The sequence below is a fragment of the Phyllostomus discolor genome, chromosome 9, assembly GCF_004126475.2.
Source record: "Phyllostomus discolor isolate MPI-MPIP mPhyDis1 chromosome 9, mPhyDis1.pri.v3, whole genome shotgun sequence".
NCBI classification, from domain to species: Eukaryota; Metazoa; Chordata; class Mammalia; order Chiroptera; family Phyllostomidae; genus Phyllostomus; species Phyllostomus discolor.
The window spans coordinates 11,620,146-11,639,291 of NC_040911.2; the positions used below are offsets into that span (position 1 = coordinate 11,620,146).

The window sequence follows — 19,146 nt, forward strand, 5'->3', positions numbered from 1 at the left end:
CTCCTGCCCTGCCGGACAGGCAAAGCACCCCCTCTCCGAGCACAGAGATGGCCTCTGCCCGAAACCAGCCGTCTTTCAAGCCACTGGCTTCGGTTTTGCAGTCATTTGCGAAGCGAGAGGATGATCGCCAATGAACCGGACGAGCATGACAATAAAGACAGCAACGCCCTGATACAACTTTTCCTCCCCTTGGAACAGCTCGGGGCGAGTATAAGAGAGCTGGGGGCACACAGACCTGGGTGAAACCTCACTGTAGGACCCTGGAGAAGTCACCTAACCGCCGTAAAGCCCATCGAACTAGGACAGTCCTTCCTTGTGGGTGTGTTGTAAGGATTTCATAAAATAAGCCCAGCATGGAAGTCACTGTTCAACGGTCTTCAACAAGGAGTGGGTCGGTGTTACCAGCTGTTGATTATTTGGGAACAAGAAACACACAGAGTGAGTCTCTTCATTCAGAGCAAAAATTCGGTTCTCAAGTGTTCACATGTATTATGTACAGAGCTGCGGTACAGGACCCAGTTCTGATTTCTGCCTTTCCCCCTTTTTCACAGCAATACTCAACATTAATATTGTTTCCATGGCTACTGTTGTGAATTGCTAGACTAACCACAGAATTTACAAAAACCACTATCCTGTTGGACTTTCAGGTGGTTTCTATTTCTGCTTTCTAAGCTGACAATGACTGAGAAATTTTGCGCAAAGAGTTATTTATTTTACTTGTTTCATTATTTCTATTGGGAGCCTGTCCGCAGACGAGAATGTTGGGTCCGATGCCGTACACATCTGCGGCGTTCTTGGTGCAGGAAGTGCCGCTGCACTGTTTTTTGGGGGGGAGAGTAGCAGCTTCGATGCCGGCAGCAGCGTGCGTGTCGGTGGGTGTGAGCGCGTTCATTCGGTTTTCCCACAGCCAGCGACCAAGGCAGTCACTGAATACCGTTAACCCAATGGGCGTGAAAGGGTATCGGCGTGTTCATCAGTTGGCCGTCCTTGGGTTGCCAGTAAAAGTAATCTTTTCTGTATGTGTTTTTTGTTTCCATTTACTCCTCTCTTCTGCCTCTCCTGCTACCCGTCTGTTCAATGCTGTTGGATCTGAATGGGGAATAGGAATGGCCCCGCCGCATGTATGAGTGGTCAGACGGACAGTTTCAAGATTTACACTTAGTTCTGGGAAACTATGCTGATTCCCCTGTTTGCCTGTAGTGGAATCTTTGTTGAATGCAGCCATCTATCAATAGGTTGGGGACTCTTCCAACAGTAACATTGATTCAATGTGAAAGAATTTATTTTTGCATTTTATCTTGGGAGTTCTGCCTCCAGGCAGCCACCACGTGTAAAACTCTGATGATTTTATATTATTTAAGCATGAATCAAATGTGTAAACCTAATCAGAGAGTCAATGGTGATGAGGTAAAAATGGGGCCATTGTCCCTACCAAGTCCCTTACATTCAAGCACGAGGCTTGAATGTAAAAATAACAATGCTCTTCTCCTGGTAACTTTTAGTGTTCTTAATAAAAAATAATTGTGGACTGAGGCTGCGTCTCCAGTATAAACATGGGGAGCATTCTGGCATTATTCAACTATGGGAACCAGTTCCACTCTTTCGCTGGCTTCTTTTCTTCGTTTTCCAGACAACAGAATGGCAGCCCCACCCCGGCTTAATTTTAAACACATTCTTCTGGCCGCCACCCCCTGAGTCAGGCCTGTAGTCCTTCTTGCTCCGGCTGCACGCATGCACTGCGTGTCTCTGCTGCCCGTGGCTGCGGAGTAATGTGACCGAACTGCTTGGTTTTCTGGGGGACAAAACGGTGACAGGGAGACTCAGCGTCCACTGTGTCCTCGGCATGGTCTCCCCAGCAGGCTCTCACCTTCCTGGCCACGTGCACTCCCTCCTCTATCAGGTTCATCTTCTTCCTGAGTGCCCTGCGGCTCAAGTTTCTTTCCTTGCAGACGCCTTCGGGGGTTCCTCCTGCTCCCCGGAACAAAGCCCTGCCAAGGCCTCCTGGGTCAGGGAAGGTGACTCCAGCCTTCCCTCACACCACTCTTGCCCCCCTAAGTCTTTCAGCCCGGCGGGTGACTCTGCTTTCTGCTCCTAATCTTTCCCGTTGAGCGTCCACACTGAGTTTTCGCTCACCTCTGTGGCTCCCGCACGGCCCAGCTCAACACACCTTGGAAACAGCGAGTAAGTCAAGTTCACTCTGATGGGATCTACGGCGGAAGCGTTTGAAGCGCTCCCGCTTGCTGGCGTGGGAGGCACCTGTCTGCAGATCGCACGGTCGGCTTGAATTTGCTTGTCCATCTGTTCCGTTTCCTGCGCTTCTGTCTTTCTTGTGACCAGTGCGGCTCTAAGTTGGCATGAAGAAGAGACAGCCGTTGACACTTGCAACTGAGGAGCCAGGCCCTGAGGCCCCCTGGACAGACCGTGAGTTCCGGTCTGAATCCAGATGCATGCGCTGTGCCGCACCTGCCGGCCGGCTGTGACTCCGCTGGGGGGAGGAGGGGCACTCGAACCCAATCCCAGACTTCACCACTTCAGCATTCTCATTCGTCAAATGGCAACGAAAGTGCTTGGCCACACATCTCCGAGTAGTTGCATGGTAATCGTGTGAGGTGATGCGTGTGAAAAATTCTTAGGGAACTGGTAAGGGCTGCCTGATATTGACAAGACATACCATATTTTGCTGTGTATAGTATGCACTTTTTGGCCAAATTTTTGGGAGAAATAGGATGCATATTCTACATGGGTAATACCTGACATACCTCATATCTGTTCTTGTGTTTTGTAATTATTTGTTACATAAAATTTATTGTACCATAATATGTTCAAAATGCTAAAATTCCTTTATAATACAAAAAATAAGTAAATATACATATATGAAAAATTGAATTAAAAATTAAAGCAAAAGGGTTTTTTTGGGGGGGAAGTTTGGCCCTAAAACATGGGTGCTCCTTATACATGGCAAAATACGGTAATTGGCAGTAGTAGGATGTGTTGGGGAGCCCATGGCAGAGCTGGACCACATTACCAAAAAATCCTTTGACAGGAAAATTGAAAAAGTGCCCTTCTCTGAAAGGTCATCGTTTGAGACTTCCCCGGCACCTTTTTGGCGGTAACCATGGGCGTTGTGCACTGTGCAAAGGTAATCAGTCTTCTCTGTGGCCAGGCGTCGGGGGCGGCCCTGCCGAGGCACAGAGCGCATGAAGCTGTGGACCCAGAGAAGCCTCCTCTAGCACGAGTAAAGGTCCAGGCTCACTGGTCCCCCGCTGGTGGTCAGAGGCTCCTTAATTTTGCGTTAGCGCAGGCTTCTAGGTTTTCTAGGCTTCCATTTGGGAGGAGATCAAATACACAACCCTGTGTGTCCTAGGAACAGGAACCGTGTTTCTATAACAGTGTAAAGTTTAAACTTAATCTAGATCCCAGATATGCTTTATTACTATTGCTTCACGAGAGACTTCGTCTAATTACAACTGTCATCAGGCTTGTCAGATCTTACGCTCCAGAGTATTGGGCAGGCTCCAAACGGGGTGGGGCGTGTGTCTGGGTAACAGACTTCTGCTGCTCTTCTGCGATGGGCCATACAATGAGTATCACTTGTGATTAATGGTATGTGTGTTAGTTGTGTATTGCCATGTAACGCGTTGCTCCAACACATAGCAGCTCAGAGCGACCGCACTTGGCATCTCCCTGCTTCTGTGGCTCAGCAGTCCGGACACTGCTGGGCTGGGTTCCTGGGCCCGGGTCTCCGCCAAGGCAGCAGCTGCGGTGGCAGCCCAGGCTGGGGTCTCATCTGAAGGCAGGACTGAGGAGGGACCCGCTTCCAAGTGCATGTGGCTGTTGACAAACTTTATTTCCTTTTAAAAACCATTTTCCCAGTTTCATTGAGATATAATTGCCATACATTTGAATTAGTTTAAGGTGTACAACATAGTGATTTGACACATGTATATATTGCAAAATGATCACTGTAAGTTAATATCCTTCACCTCAAAATGTTACACAATTTTTTCCTGTGATGAAAACTTTTAAGATCGACTCTCTCAGGCCCTGGCCGGGTCGCTCAGTTGATGGGAACATTATCCTGATAGGCCAAGGTTCTGGGTTCACTCGAGGGTCAGGGCATGTACGGGAAGCAATCAGTGAGAGCGAGGACGGCTGGAACAATGAACTGATGTTTCTCTCTCGCTCTCCCTCTCTCTCAAGTGGATAAAAAAAATTGTTTTTAAATGATTAACTCTCTTAGCAACTTTGAACTATGCAACACGGTATTGTTAGCGTGGTCACCCTGCTGCATATGTACAAAATTCATTTCCTTGAGGGGCATTGGACTGAAGACCCCCACTTCCTTGCTGCTGGCTGCCCCGGCACTCGCTCAGTTTCTTGCCCCTTAGGAGCCTCTCCAAGGGCAGCTGCTTTGTCGAAGCCAGGAAGGGGAGAGAGCTGGCTGCCAAGAAGGAAGTTACAGTCGCCTGTGGCCTAAACATGGACCAGACATCCCATTACCTGTTGCCAAAAGCAAGGCTCACCCTGACTGGTGGGGCTCAGTGGGCTGAGCTTCAGTTCCCGGGCAGGGCACGAGCGTGGGTTTCCGGCCAGGCTCCTGGTTCGGGGTGGGTGAGAGGCGGCTGGTGGATGTTTCTTTCTCACCTTGGTGTTCCTCTCCCTCTCTTTCTCCCTCCCTTCCCCTCTCTCTAAGAATAAATAAAATCTTAAAAAAAAATTAAGGCTCTATGTCTAGCCCCCTCTCATGGGAAGGGATTATAGATTCTGCCTGTCAATGTTGTAACTTATTATATTAAGCATAGAGCATACATAGTATAGAACATATACAAATATAACATATAAATTTACTATATCATGGGTGTTACATATTTTATATTATCTTCAATAATAATAAGCAAATGAAATGATGAAAAACACATTTCAGAAACACCCTTTCTTGATGAGGATTTTCAAAGCCGTAAAAAAGATGAGAAAGAATGAACAAAAATGGGTATTGTGATTCATACTTCCTGTCTGAGCTTGGGTCTGCCTGGACAGAAACCAGATTGTGCAACAAAGATATCATTGACCAGGGGCCCTGGCCTTTCCCAGCCCCTAGTTCTTGCTGTTCCTTTGTGGGTGCACAGACTGTACCCCAGCGGTGACAAAACTCAATGTTTTTGTCCCCACTTGCCCGTTATTTGAATCTGGAAACCTGTGATGGCAATGAAAGTTTGTGCTTTCATTCCTTTTAACTTCAGTTTTATTGCAAAGGCAGGAAGGTAACACTTTTTGCCTGGGGTCCCTCTTTCTCTCTCCTTCAGCACCTCCTCCCCGCAAAGGAGAGAGAGGGTTTCATAGCCAAGCACTCGAAGATGACATTGTATGGGTGTTAGGGGATCAAGTTCGGATACCCTGCTCTCTGCGCCTCCTGTCTAGTGGGGTTCGTGACCAGGAAGGCTGAATACTACAGAACGTGGGACGAAACATGAGGCACCTCCTTATTTAATGCTGGAAAATCCCCTGATCGAGCTCTGGTGTAAAGGCTTCTTGGATCCTTCTCTTCCTCCTCACTTTCTCCCTCCACCCTGGACTGGTTTTAGGCAGCCTGAAGAAAAGTCTAGAGCCCACTAACCAGACAGCTGCCTGAAGGGGGGGCAGAGCAGAGAGAGAGGGGGACGCTGGGCTTGCTGCTAGAAAGCAGACCCCGTCAGTCCTCAGTGCTGACCGCAGGGAGGCGGTGAGGTGGGGAACGACCCACGCAATGTCCTGAGTGGTAAAGTGACCCCCCTTGGTGCTGCGGGCTCTGACTAATACATTTATCAAGGGCCCTTCCTTAGGGAGGAGCAGTAGGGGTGGAGGGGAGGGAGTGAGGGGCGTTCTCCGCTTACTGAAAATCTTTATCTTTCATAAGCACTGAGACGGAGAGGGCGGAAACCAACCTGTGGGAGAACGGCGGGACTCTGGTGGCCGTGTGGGAGGTCATCGCGGGAAGTGTAGTGAGAGTCCCTCTGTAGCATTTTAGGACAGAGATGGTCGTGGCCTGCATTAGGGTGGCGGCTGTGGAAGTGGGGGAGGGGGATGGATTGGAGGTGAGTGTTGGGTAGAAGCGGCCACGTCTCATGGCTATCAGGCATCCATGGTTCATTTATCCGTACCCTCAATAACCTGGAAGTCTCCAAGCGGTCCGCGCCCGGGGCCTGGTACGTGATAACAGCCCGCCCCTCGCAGGTGTTAGAGGAGGCTGAGTAAATGCACAGGTGTCTGCCCTGTGCTGGACTGGCGGTGACACGCATGACAGAGTTTCTGAATCCATAGCACATGCTGTGCCTGCCTCGTGGGGGTTATGGTTTAGACCTGGAGATCTACGGCTGGGGCTTCAAAGAAATGATTTCTTCCTAATTTTCCTTCACTGTCCTAAAATGACAGAGCCAAGCTAGCCCCGCGTGTGGCTGTGTGTCCGGGTTGCACACATACATCAGAGAACTTCCCACGCAGCTTAGAGCTCCCCCCGCCCTGGCTTTCCAGGGTGCACGCACAGACCGGGCCTGCGGAGCGTGTCTGGGTGTGGCTCGGCCGCTTGGGCAATGCCTTGCTAACTTTGGATCACGTACTTGTGGTTATCAGTTGTCAATCCCTTTCTTTTTGTTTCTCTCCTCTCCCTACCTCGAAGGACTGGATCCGCTCTTAACGTGAGAAATAAGCAGGGGGATGCGTAGAAGTAATGATGATACATGTTTCCTTACAAAGGGTTTCTACAGAGTGTGCTTACTGCCACTGACCTGTACTCTTAAAAATGGTTTAAACGATAAACCAATAAAAAAAAAGTGCTTCTATAAGGTGCTTTCAGACTTTGCAATATTTTGTATGCCCCTGTAATGGAGACATTAGATCATGGCTCTGCCACTTACCAGCTGAGCCTCAGTCTACTTCTCTGTAAGATGGGATGATAATAGCTGCTTGACACATAGTAGGTGCTTAGTTCCTGGTAACCACTTTATTATTTTTACAGTGAAAGATTTCTGATGAAACTTTTGTCTTGGGGAGTTTGGGGCTTTTTAAAAGAAACTGTATTAAATAAATTTAAGTATTAGCTAAAGCATTGATGCTATGATATTACAAAACCACAAAAAGGCCAATTAAACACTTGCAAAGTCCCAAGAAATGGTCATTTACAAAACCACAGACATTTGGAAAAGAGGAGAGAATGTTTCACTCTGCAATTAAAAGGTTTTATAACTGAACATGCCTGTGCTTAAGTGTACTCAATGTTTTTTCATAGTCTAATAATTTACCTGCCCTATATAGGGGGCAGGGGGCAGGTGCATTCTAGAAGCGATGGGAAAGCCTAAAGGGATAGATCCTCGTATGTTCCACTTGTTGATATAATATTTTTTCTAATTATGGAAATAACTGTTGACAATAACAATGACTAAGGTTTGAGTACTAACCTGTAGGCTAAACACTGAGCCAAGCACTTATGTGCATCATCTCACTTAAAGTCATGCATGGCAGTTATTGGAATTTTGGAAAATGAATAAGCTTGCCACGTGTGTGTGTGTGTGTGTGAGAGAGAGAGAGAGAGAGAGAATAACTGGGACTATGATACCTCATTTCCCCAAGAATATTATTGATTCTCATTAGCAGTTTGGTCATAAATCTCACCTTCCAATTTAGTGCCTTCAGATGTCATTAGGAGCGCTCAGGATCGTGATTTAAATAACAATTTAATCTGACCCCATAGTGTGGGGAGGCCACAGATCATGGCCACAGCTGCCAGTCACTGGACATCTGGGTCGTTTCTGGGTTTTACCATTTTCAATAGCACTGGATAAAATCCTCACAAATATTTGAACATGGCCTAGATGTACACTTGTAGCTATAAAAATTTAGATGTCCGAGAGGTTAGATTTGGTACAAAGCACGCAACCAGCTCAATGGTTCCACCCCAGGCAAACACCTGATTAAAATACATAACAAACTGTAACATGCAAGTATAGAAATATAGAATATCTCTCTTTGGAAAACAGTTGTTTTTGCTGCGAAGTTTTAATAATTATCGTGCAAGTTACTTGGTGCTGCAGGCCTTGGGCTTTCTCCTCTGTAGAGTAGAAATAACAACAATACCTCCACCGAGGTAGTGTGGGAAAGGTCAAGGGTCAGTGTCTGTAAAGCTTTTCAGGCAGGGCCTGGCGTGCTGGTGACGCTACATAAATTTGAGCTGCCATTGTTGGCAGTGCTGAGCACGTGTCAGTGTCTGCTTATGTACATAACGCCAGGCTGCGTGCCTGTCCTGGAGAACTTGAGTAAATGTTTTCCTTATACAAATGTAACTAAGGTTGTTCCTGTCACTCGTGTAGAGCCGTCTTACACAGTAACACGTACACAAACACAAATTTTAGATACGGGCAGCGGGTGGCGGCAGGTAGGAAAATCGGCTCCCAGAGAGTCCTCAGCAAGATTCGAGGACATAAGCTTGTATTTAATATTGGAGTAAAGACTCAGAATATTAGTGTTAGCAGAAACCTGATATCTTTGGCAATGGGTTTTACATTTTGCAAGCAATCCACAGTAAGAAATTCAATTCTGTTAAGAACCACAATGCAAATAACTGTGTGTATGCACTGGTTTATAAAACTGTCTCACCATAAGACTCTTACTATGTGTGCTGTCCTGATATCTTATAATGTTTCATTTTATTTTTTTACTATTTTTTAAAGATTTTATTTATTCATTTTTAGAGAGGGGGAAGTGAAGGAGAAAGAGAGGGAGAGACATATCAATGTGTGGTTGACTCTCATGCGTCCCATACTGGGGACCTGGCCTGCAACCCAGGCATGTGCTCTGACTGGGAATTGAACTGGCCACCCTTTGGTTTGCAGCCCACGCTCAGTCCACTGAGCTATGCCAGCCAGAGCTATAACGTTTCATTTTATTTTAATGTTGGTTGTAAACCCATTGATTTTGTTGAGAGGAGACCCCCAGTTTGAAATACAACCTTAAAGTTTGTCTGCCCCCTTTAACAATTTTTTGAAGCTACGATTTTGTTTTTGTTGTTAATTCTCACCCAAGTATATAATCAATAATGAATGGTTTTGTTCTTATTTGCATGATAATTTGAGCTTTGGGGTCCTTATTCAGACAGATATACATGTTGGTAAAATTATGTTCCATTAAAAGGCCATTGTAGCCCTAGCTGGTGTAGCTTAGTGGATTGAGCTCGGGCTGCGAATCAAAGTGTCACAGGTTCGATTCCCAGTCAGGTCACATGCCTGGGTTGCAGGCCATGACCCCCAGTAACTGCACATTGATGTTTTTTTCTCTCTCTCTCTCTATCTTCCTCCCTTCTCTCTCTAAAAATAAATAAATAAACTCTTTTTAAAAAATTATTTTAAAAAAGGCCATTGTAAGCAGAAGCAGGCAGAATTCCACCAAAAAAACTGGGCATGGGTCAAAATTCACTTTGGTTTCCCTCTTTCTTAAACCAGGTAGTTCCAATTGACCAGCAGAATGAATTCAGAAAGGGACTCGGAAACGACATTCGAGGAGGACTCTCAGCCTAACGATGAAGTGGTTCCCTACAGTGACGATGAAACGGAAGACGAGCTCGAAGACCAGGGGCCGGGGGTTGAACCTGCGCAGAATCGGGTCAACAAAGAAGCGGAGGAAAGACGGGAGACGTTCAGAAAAGGTAACCGCTCTGGGACCCGGAGACGGGGCACTGCCCTTGTCACCCTCACTCGGGCAGTGCCAACGGCTGCAAAGCGCAAATGGCCTGTGTTGAATGATCCAGGCAGCGTCTTCTTATCTCGGGATGCCGGTGGGAGAGTGGTTGACAGGCTTACACACGCATGGTCCCCAGTCCGTAGGGCTGGTCTACCACCCCTGGCAAGTTCTGCCCGGGAATAGAAGCTCCTCCCTGGTGTCTGTGTTTTTAGAAGGGAGATGTACGTGGAAGAATTTGCTGGTTACTGCACACAGAGCCCTTGGAGTTACCGTACCTTTTGTTCTGTCATTAATGGGTATAAAATGGTGTGAGCTCTTTCTAGGAAAATGTTTATGAGTCTGATGGCCATGTGGAGGATTTTATATAGCCATCTGTGTCACCAACCCAGAATCAGAGCAGCTTCAAGGCAGGGTCTCGGCCAGGTTGGCAATTTTTTTCTGTCAGGGGCCAGAGAGTAAATATTTTAGGCTCTGTGGACCACGCTGTCTCCTGCCGCATACTCGGCTCTGCTGATGTCTCTCTACAGTTTGTCATTTAGGGTAACAGAACACAGCTTACTGCCCTGGCTGGGTAGCTCAGTTGGTTGGAGCATGGTCCCGAGCACCAAAATGTTGCCAGTTCAATTCCCAGTCGGAGCACATACCTGGGCGGTGGGTTTGATCCCTGGTTGGGGTGCATATGTTTCTCTCTCCCATCAATGTCTCTCTGTCTCTCTCTCTCTCTGCCTCTCTCTCTCTCAAATCAATAAACATAGTCTCGGGCAAGGGTTTAAAAAACACCAAAAACTTAGTTTACTTTCACAATTATGCTTTTTCCCTGGTGGCTTTTCTACCTCATTTCCTGCAGCTGCAGCTAAATGGCTTTCCCATTCACAGAAATCTCCGTGAAACTGATCTGCTCCTGACTCTGCAGACACACCTCCCACCTTGTCTATCAGAATGACCTCTGGCTTCATCTGGTTTCTTCAAAGCCTCTGTCACTGCCAGCCTGCCTTCCAAGGTCTCCCAAAAGTATGCTTCCCTCCTCTCGCCCTCTGACCGCCCACCCCCTCTCCTTCCAGGGTTCTGCTGCCTGGTTAAACTGGTCTTTCTCCAAACAAGTTTTCACCCAGGGGAAAAAGGACACTTCTACAGCAATCCCCCCTGCTCTGGTCCGATGGCGCCTCTCTTCAGTTCCTCTGTGTGGGGAGGGTCTCAGTGGGAGGAAGAACACGAGTTCTCGCAGGGCCCCTCCCACCGCAGACTCCGAAACCTGGGGAGGCCATTGAGTTGTGTTGCCTGCTCTCAGCTTTCTGTATCAAACATGTAGAATTTTTCAACCCCCTGGTGGACTTCTGGCTGCAATTTTCAGCTATTGAACAATAAGCGTCACTGCCTTTTGCCTCTAAATAGAAGTCCTGGCAATTGGGCCGAATTAAAGTGGAATCGCTGCCAACCTGAACAGGAATGTGGCCTCTGTCCAAACAGGCCCGGACCGGATCGTGTGCACTGACAGGCTCGCGAGGAGTTCCAGCTGACTGCCCGAATCATGCAGACCGTGTTTCTTCCCCGTTCCTTTCCCTCTGCACTTCGAAGCTTCATATCGCAGTCTTGGAATCTCTGCCATATGTAGCTATCTGATGAGCTAGCAGCGGGGCGGCTCAGTGGGGCGAAGGGTGAGCTTCGCCGTCGTTGCTTGGAGTCACGCTATCAGATGTGTGGTTAAGGACACGGCAAAGGGACTGGGGCTGGGTGCCTGCAGAAATGTCACACAAGCACGAAGCGGGTGGCAACTCTCACCTCTGTTTTTTTCCAACTCTGTCTTCCCCTTCTGGTGCTCGGGGCTCTTTCCTGATGGCTCAGTGGGCAGATCATGTTTCTTCTCGGTGTCTGCCCTCAGGATACAGGCCTGGGGGGCGCTCAGGCTTGATCTGGTCCCTTCATAGTCTTTTTTCTGATAGTGGCTTATCTTTCTGGAAGAATTTGGTGGTTCTTGTTTCTCAAAGCCTCTGTCAAATGACTTTGCTGTGTTCTGACACCTCTGTCTGCCCTTCCCAGAGGACATTCAGTAAGTGCTAAACCTCTCCCCTCCCTTCCTACTTCTGCCTGGTACCCCGCCCCCACCCTCCTCTCCTCCCTTCCTCGCTCTCTCCCTCTTCCTCTAAATCCCTCTTTCCACATTTCTTTTTTTTTTCCTCCCCATATTCTCACTTGGATATTTTCCCATTTTTTAAAAAAATTGATTTAGTTTATTTATTTTTAGAGAGAGGGGAAGGGAGGGAGGGAGAAAGGGGGAGAAACATCGATGCGAAGGAGAAACATCCACCAGTTGCCCTGACCGGGAATCAAACTCTCAACCTTTCGGTCTGCGGGGCGATGCCCAACTAACTCTCTGAGCCATACCAGTCAGGGTGGCATTTTCCCAGTTAAAGTCAGTGTCGCTCTGACCTTTCAACCATCACCTCTCTGTCTTGACATTTTACATGGAGGACAGTTTTCTCTGACTAATTCGGTTCTTCAGGGCGCCAGAGCCCGAGCCGCTCTGTGAAGCGCCATCAGGCCGAGGAACCCCGGGGGCCAGTGCCCACTGCCCACTGCAGCAGAGCACGACCCACGTCCGTTTCCCTAGCAACGTCGTCTTAGGGCGGAGATGGGTTCTCCCTTTGCAAAACGTGCCCAGGCCCAGCTGAGCTTTCAGTGTTGAGCCAGTGTGTGGAGAGACCCGTCGCGACGGCTTTTCAGTTGCAGGACACTGACGCAGTGCCGTGAGGCTTAAGAGCAAGCGCAGACACGCTGCTTGCATGCGCTGCGGGGGAGGAGATAAGCCCACAGGTCTGGCTGAAGGAGCTTTACCCTGGGCTTACTTCGGGCAAGGATCAGCAGGACTGGGCGGGGCTGTCCCACGCCGTGGGATGAACATTCTCCTTGCGTGAGGAACACGCCGGAACAGAAGAGTATTTCCTCAAGTGTGTCCTGGGGAACCCTAGTCCCACCGAGTGCTCCAGGACACAAAGATTCTGTGGTCCCATGCCTGGAAACTCAGAATTCTTTATCTTCCTCACGGAATTTAAGGGTGTCTGTTGGCATATAAGGATCCAAGAAGTTTGGCTTAAAAAAAAAGTTTAATTCCATTCAGCCACAGCTTCCTTAAATTTCTCGCCTGGTTTGTTTGTTTTTTAGTTTACCGTCTTGGTGTCTTCCTCTCCTGACTGGCTGGCTGCCTATAGCTTGTGGCCTTATTCACCTCGCGCCATCCGCCCCGTCCTATCCTCAGTTCCCGGTTCTTGGCAAGCCTTTCCCTTCCCCAGGGCTTTCTACCCCGTGCCTACGGCAGTCCCTCCCCTGTGACTGGCCCCTGCTCACTTCCCAGGTCTCAACAACAGCATCACCTCCTTAGAGAGTCTTGTTCGACCCCCACCCCCACCCCCAGCCCCAGCCTGGAGCAGACAGACCCCCTGTTGTATGACCCCAGAGCCCTTGCACTTACCTGCACTCCCCAAGCGCGTTTAGGATAATGTCCTTGAATGGCTGTGTGACATGAAGCTCTCCCCCACCAGACTTGGTTTCATGGGAATCGAGGCCGTGTCTGTCCCACGCAGAGCACACGATGGGCTCTGGATAAATATTTGTTGGGCACGTGGATTATTTTAGAAATCCCGTGTTGGCAGCGTGGGGGGGGGTTGACGGTACTCCACGTAAAACGTGGTGAGCACCTAAACCAACGTGGCCGGGATGGAGAAAGGGGGATGCATCATGATGTTTGTTAAGGATTTGACATTCACACGTCCCATTAGATCTGAGGGTCAAGGGCAAAGGAGGCCTGAGGAGTAATTTCTGGTTTAGGAACCCCAGAGGATATGGCTACATTAAAAAAAAATACCACTGTGACTCATTGGCATGGAATGACTATTTCATGACATTCACCGACTGTCAGGAGTGGAGACAGTTTGTTTCTGCTCTAAGGTGTCGGGGACGCCAGCCATAGAGACCTGAGCAACTGAGGTGACTCAGACCCCTGGGGCCTGGGTGCATCTGGAGGCTCCTTTACCCCTGTGTCCCGCACTGGAGCTGGGTACCTCAAAGGCTCGCCTGGGTCTTCAGATGGGAGCACCCTCGGGTGTCCTGGGCTTCCCGCAGCATGGCGCTGGGCTGCCGTGGGAGTGTCCTAAGAAGGACCATCGTCCCAAGAGATCAAAGCGGAGGCCGCTTGCAGAATTCAGGCAGCACGACTTGCGCTGTGTCCTCTTGGTTACAAGAGGCACTGAGGCCAGCCCTGATTCAAGGGAAGGGAAATTAGATGCCACTTCTTGAGGAGGGAGTGACAAGGTCACGTTGCAGGATGGGGGATAGGGTTGCGGCTGCCTTGGGACAGTGCTTTCTGCCTCCGTGGGTAACGGAGACCTTTGTGGGGATGAGGGCTGGTGGGGGCGGAGTCCCTCCGCCGGTCATGGAGAGGGCGGTTGTTTTGAACCTGGCCAGTCTGAGATATTTATGGGACATTCGTCTGCATTGCTGGGTAGCCGGCAATTAGAAGTATAGGATGAAGTAGTAAGAAATGAGCGAGGATGGTGCAGCCTGCCCCTGGGAAGTGACAGAGTTTCACGTTGTGATGCCACGTTGTAATAGTGGCACTGAGCTTCGTTTTCCAGAATGCGGTCCTTAGAGTAGTGGGTTGACTTCGGGGTTTCGCTGTACCCTTGTGGGCAGCCGATTCTTAGGGAGAGGGAGAGTCCAGGGCAGGGCTTCAGGAGGGAAGCCTCTTCCATGGTACCTACTGCCCCCCCTCTTCCATAACCGCTCACACCCTCCATCCACACACACACACACACACACACACACACACACACACACATTCAGCACAGACATTCACCAGCACATCTCCTGCTTGTCGGGTCAGCCAGGACATGGGCTACTGCGCATGAGAGCTGATTCTGCACATCGGATGCTGATTCTATGCCTTGGAACCGGAGATGATCGACACAAAATCTTCAGCGTCATTTATTTACTTCTCTTTTCTTTTTAAAGCTAAACAATACCGTGCAGTCCCCAAGGTCCTTTCTTCTTGCCTGGGTTGGGCTGCTCTCTGTACTTGCAAACATAAAACTGCATTTCTTTAGAAGTCTTTTCCGATTCAGAGCTTCGGGTAGGGGTGACGTGATCATGGGTCGACAGTATTTTGGATGGACTGCTCCATCACTAAGGTTTGAAGGAATCAATCACCAGTCACCACAGGAGCCTCAGGACACGGGGGGACGTGTCCTCCGTGTGACTTCAGACTGGAAGTGGCGCTGACAGAACACGTGCAGCTGTAAACCCCGTGGAGGTGCCAACTCCGGGGAGGAATCCGCACAGTTAGGAGCGTGGGTCTCGGAGCATCAATGAGTCTTGTTTTGTCTGGAATCAGAAAGCAGAGTACACTGGTCCTCTGAAGCACACGAATCCTGGGAAATCCTTGGAGCACGACGCCGAGGAACGATGTTCCCCACTCCATTAGGTTTCAGTTTTCGACACGCACCCGACGTGGAAATTCCACTCCGACTACTTCCTTTCTTTCTCCAGTTGGCCGTCAAGGGCCGGCCTGTCAGCACTCCAGCCTTAAGAACAGCACAGCAACTGGCAGCTTGTAATATAAAGGGTGAGGGGTGAGGGTGGCCTTTCTGGGCTGAGTGACTTGTAATGGGGGAGGGGTGGGAAGGCTGTGCCCTCTGGTTCTCTAGAACTTGCTTCTGAGTAGTGCCACTTGGAGCTGAGCCTTAGACACGGAGCTTTCGCTCATGGGGACCCCACATGGCTGCTGTTGTTCTTACTGCCGCTTGGACCCTGCATCTCTAACGTAGGTTTTTCATGGTTCCCCCTCCTTCTCTCAGTCCCTCGGCACTGGGATGTGATTAAATAAAAACCCCCTGGGGATTCCACTAGGATCCAGAGCGGAGCACCCCACAGCCAGGGCGCACGGGACTCCATCTGAGATCTTGGGAAGATGCTGATTCTCCTGCCAGAGGTCTGGGCTTGGCCCGAGATTCCGCATTTCTAACCAGATCTCAGGTGATGCGGTTTGTCCGTACTTTGTGTGGAAAGGGCCAGGAACAAGGAGGGTTTTTTTCCTTTTCCCCCCTCTGTCAAAGGCAAGCACAGCGTTTGCCCTTTTGCTTCGCTTTCAGTCTGTCCTTTCCCATTTTCCCAAAAGCCGATCGAGGCTTCACCGCCCTCCTGAAGGTGCCCACATTGAGCCACCTCATGCTTCGTCACCCAGGAAACTGAAGGCCCTACACACGCCCCCTCACTCACCCTTCTCCGCCCCTCACACTGGGGTAGCAGCCTGCCCCTCCGGCCCCCCACACTCTCCCCCCATCAGTCATGCCCTCTCTTCCTTCAGTAGGTACCACACCCTAAACACACCTCCTAATGAGCGCCCCCCTTTTGTGTCTTATCCAGAAGAAGCGTATCTCGACAGGGTCGCTGATGGGATTATCTGATCACCACATCCCTAGGCAGCTGTGTCCCTCCTTGCTGGGCGCACCTACACCTGCTGCCATTGCTCGTACCCTCTCACTCTGTCACACCTGTCCCCCTGATTCCTCCCTGGGCCACGCAGACCTTCGTGGATTCCTCCTCCTCCACCCACTACTTAACTACCGCCAACCTCTCCTGGCTCACTGCCCGTCCCCCAGGCTCACTTCCTGGGTGCTTCCCACTAGCCTCTCAGTGCCGAGCACCCTCCCATCTGTGCACCTGGCCTACACCTCGGCCTGGAGCTCCAGATCGGTTTTCACAGCTCACGGGTGGACGTTTCCACCCAGGAGCCCTACAGGCGTCTTCAGGTCACCGTGCCCGAATCGCACTGACCCCACCCCCCAGCTAGACTTACCCCTCCCACACTCTCGAGGTCATCGGGGTTGGCTCTGCCCATCCAGCCACCCAGAATGGCACCTGCGGTCACTCTTCATTTTTCTTCCTCGTATTTTCTTGCCTACAATCAGTCAGCCATCCTTCTGTAGTTCTTGACTCTGTCTTCTCTCCATTTCCGGTCCCTTGGTTCTGGGTCGGGCGGCCATCAGCGTTCTATTCAGTGACCATGGTGGTCTTCTGCCTCTGGGCTGGCTCCCTGCAAATCTGTCCTGCTCTCGGCTGCCAGTGTGACCCGGGAACCCACCCTCTGCCCGTGCCCCTCCCCTCCCGGAGCCCCCCGTTGGGTCTCTCCTGCTCTTGGCGTGGTGGGCCAGGCCCCATCCATCCAGGTTGTCTCCTGTCCTTCCTGGGAGCCACTCTGGGGTTCCCGGTACCCAACTCTTTGCATCTGAAGCCAGGCCAGGCCATTTCCTGCCTTTGGCTCCTGCTTCTGTTACCAATCTCCCTCTTCTCCCCTCACAGGTATAATGTGGGGATAGCTTTTGAGAGTCCACCCAAGGGACACCCCTTCCAAAAAGCCTTCCCTGACACCACCGTGTCCCCGGCCAGATCTTTTGCTGCTCTTTGGGGTTCCCGTACCGCCGACTGCTGATCCTTATCCGTCTTACATGTTATGTGCTGTTTTCCACGGACATGCATGTCTAGGTGTCTCTCTCCCCTACCCTCGTGGGACAGTGGGCTCCTTCAGGTGGGGGCTGTGTCTGAGCCATAGATGGTTCCTCCTGGACATGGATTCCAGTTCCACCGTATTCTGCGTTTGTGGTTCTCAAACTTGAATGTGCATGCAAATCACCTGGATTCACATCGCCGACCCCGCCCCGAGTTCCTGACATGCGGGGTCTGTGGTGGTGCCTGACAGCGGGCATTTTGTGCAAGTCCTCCAGCGACGCTTCCCTGTGATGCATCCCCAAAGTGATGGTCTGCACCCCTCACTTCGAGAAGCACTGCAACAGTGGTACTGTTATCGCAGCTGACCCACACTGTCCCCATCTGCACGTTTCAGAGACTGTGAGCGTGGGGAGCATCTAGGAAGACTCGAGTGCTTGACTCAAGGAGGAGGAGCTCCACCCACATTCCTGGGCAGGGCTGACTGTATCACTTGTTAAGTCTCACTTTCTGTCCTACCCCTTGTGGCCTGTTGGCTGTTCTGGGCCCAGGTTACGGTGGAAGGACCCAGCACACGTACAGCACAGTGGCCGGCATGCGTCAGTGACCCGGGAAAGGCAGAACCCTCCCGGTGTCAGGGCGAAGAGCAGACAAGACGCACTTCTCTCGGTGACACCCCCACCCCCGACCTGACACCTCCCAGCCCCGGTCCTGCCACAGGCCCTTCGGAGACCTCGGTGTGGCCCCCTGTCCCGCGGCTTCTTCAGCTCGCCCGAGCTGGGACTCCTCACAGCCATCCCCATCCTGCGCTAGTTCCTGTCTCTCATTACCTTTCTTTTCTGCTTGCCTCTTTCTTGATTGATTTATTTTTATTTTTTTACTGTATTTCTAACTTCTGAAAAGTGCACAGAACACAAGCACGGAGTTTCACACACAGTTGTTAAGTGGACACGTGTTTAAATGCTGTTACCAGCTTCTCCAGCGCCCTCCCAGGGACACACAGGCACTTCCGTGTGCAGAGAAGACTTACAGATGTGCTCTTGTATACCCACAGGTACACACGCACACGAACACACATGTGTGAGTGGGTGTCATGCATGCGTTCCTGCCGTGCGTTAACTCTGTGTGTCACATAGCTGAATGCTCCGTGCAGCAGACCCCTCTGCCTCTGTCACTCAGTGTGACTCGGAAATCTTCCCTACCAGTGCACACGAAGCTGCTGCCTTTTTGGCAGACTGCGTAGGCTTTCGTCGTGGGGATGTTGAACTAGCTGCTCATGGTCGCGTTTAGGTTGTTTCTGATCCACGGGGCTGTGCTGACTCGCCGGCCCTGAGCTCTGCCACTTCCCCTGCGCGTGAGCAGATGCACACGGGGAATAAATGTCTGGACAGGGGCCTGCTCAGTCAGTGGGGGGCGGGGTTCGAGTCTGATCGACCTGCTCAAAGGCTCTCTCGGAGGCCGCCTACGGGGGCCTGTTCTCCACTGTCTTCAGCTCGGTGTCTTATCCACTTCTTTACTCTTGGCTGATGTTTCCCCGCTATGGGGTGAAAGCTGGGGCCCCACTGAAGAAACTGTGCCTCTTTCTTTTATGCACTTGAGTATCTTTTCACACATTCGAGAGCCATTTGAATGTCCCTGGGCATGAGCAGTCCAGTGATGTCCTTTACCCTTTTTCCTGTTTGGTTGTTTGTTTTTTTCTTGTTGACTCTAAACTTTTGACCTTTTCACTGTTCTGGTTTGCCGAAGTCTGTACCCGCCGATGCAGCTCGCTGGTGTGTCGGTGTGTGTGTGAGCACAGTTCAGAACCAGCTGTGGCGGGCTGGGGCCGGGCCAAGCTGACTTCCTTTTCCCACATGGCGGTGGTTGAAGGGCTTACTGCCCGTGGGAACCCTCGGAGCATTGTGTAGCAATATTTACGTGTTTTGAATACACATTTACCAGATGTGG

General features: G+C 50.4%; 1 protein-coding gene across 1 annotated transcript in view; it reads left to right on the forward strand.

The window, feature by feature from the left end:
- Positions 1 to 19,146, forward strand: part of ATP8B1 (ATPase phospholipid transporting 8B1) — a 111,761-nt gene that overhangs the window by 47,796 nt on the left and 44,819 nt on the right. Inside the window, exon 2 of the mRNA XM_036010171.1 lies at positions 9,468 to 9,670. Within this exon, the coding sequence (XP_035866064.1) occupies positions 9,490 to 9,670 (181 nt within the window). The 5' untranslated portion in view covers positions 9,468 to 9,489. The remainder of the gene's footprint in view (positions 1 to 9,467; positions 9,671 to 19,146) is intronic.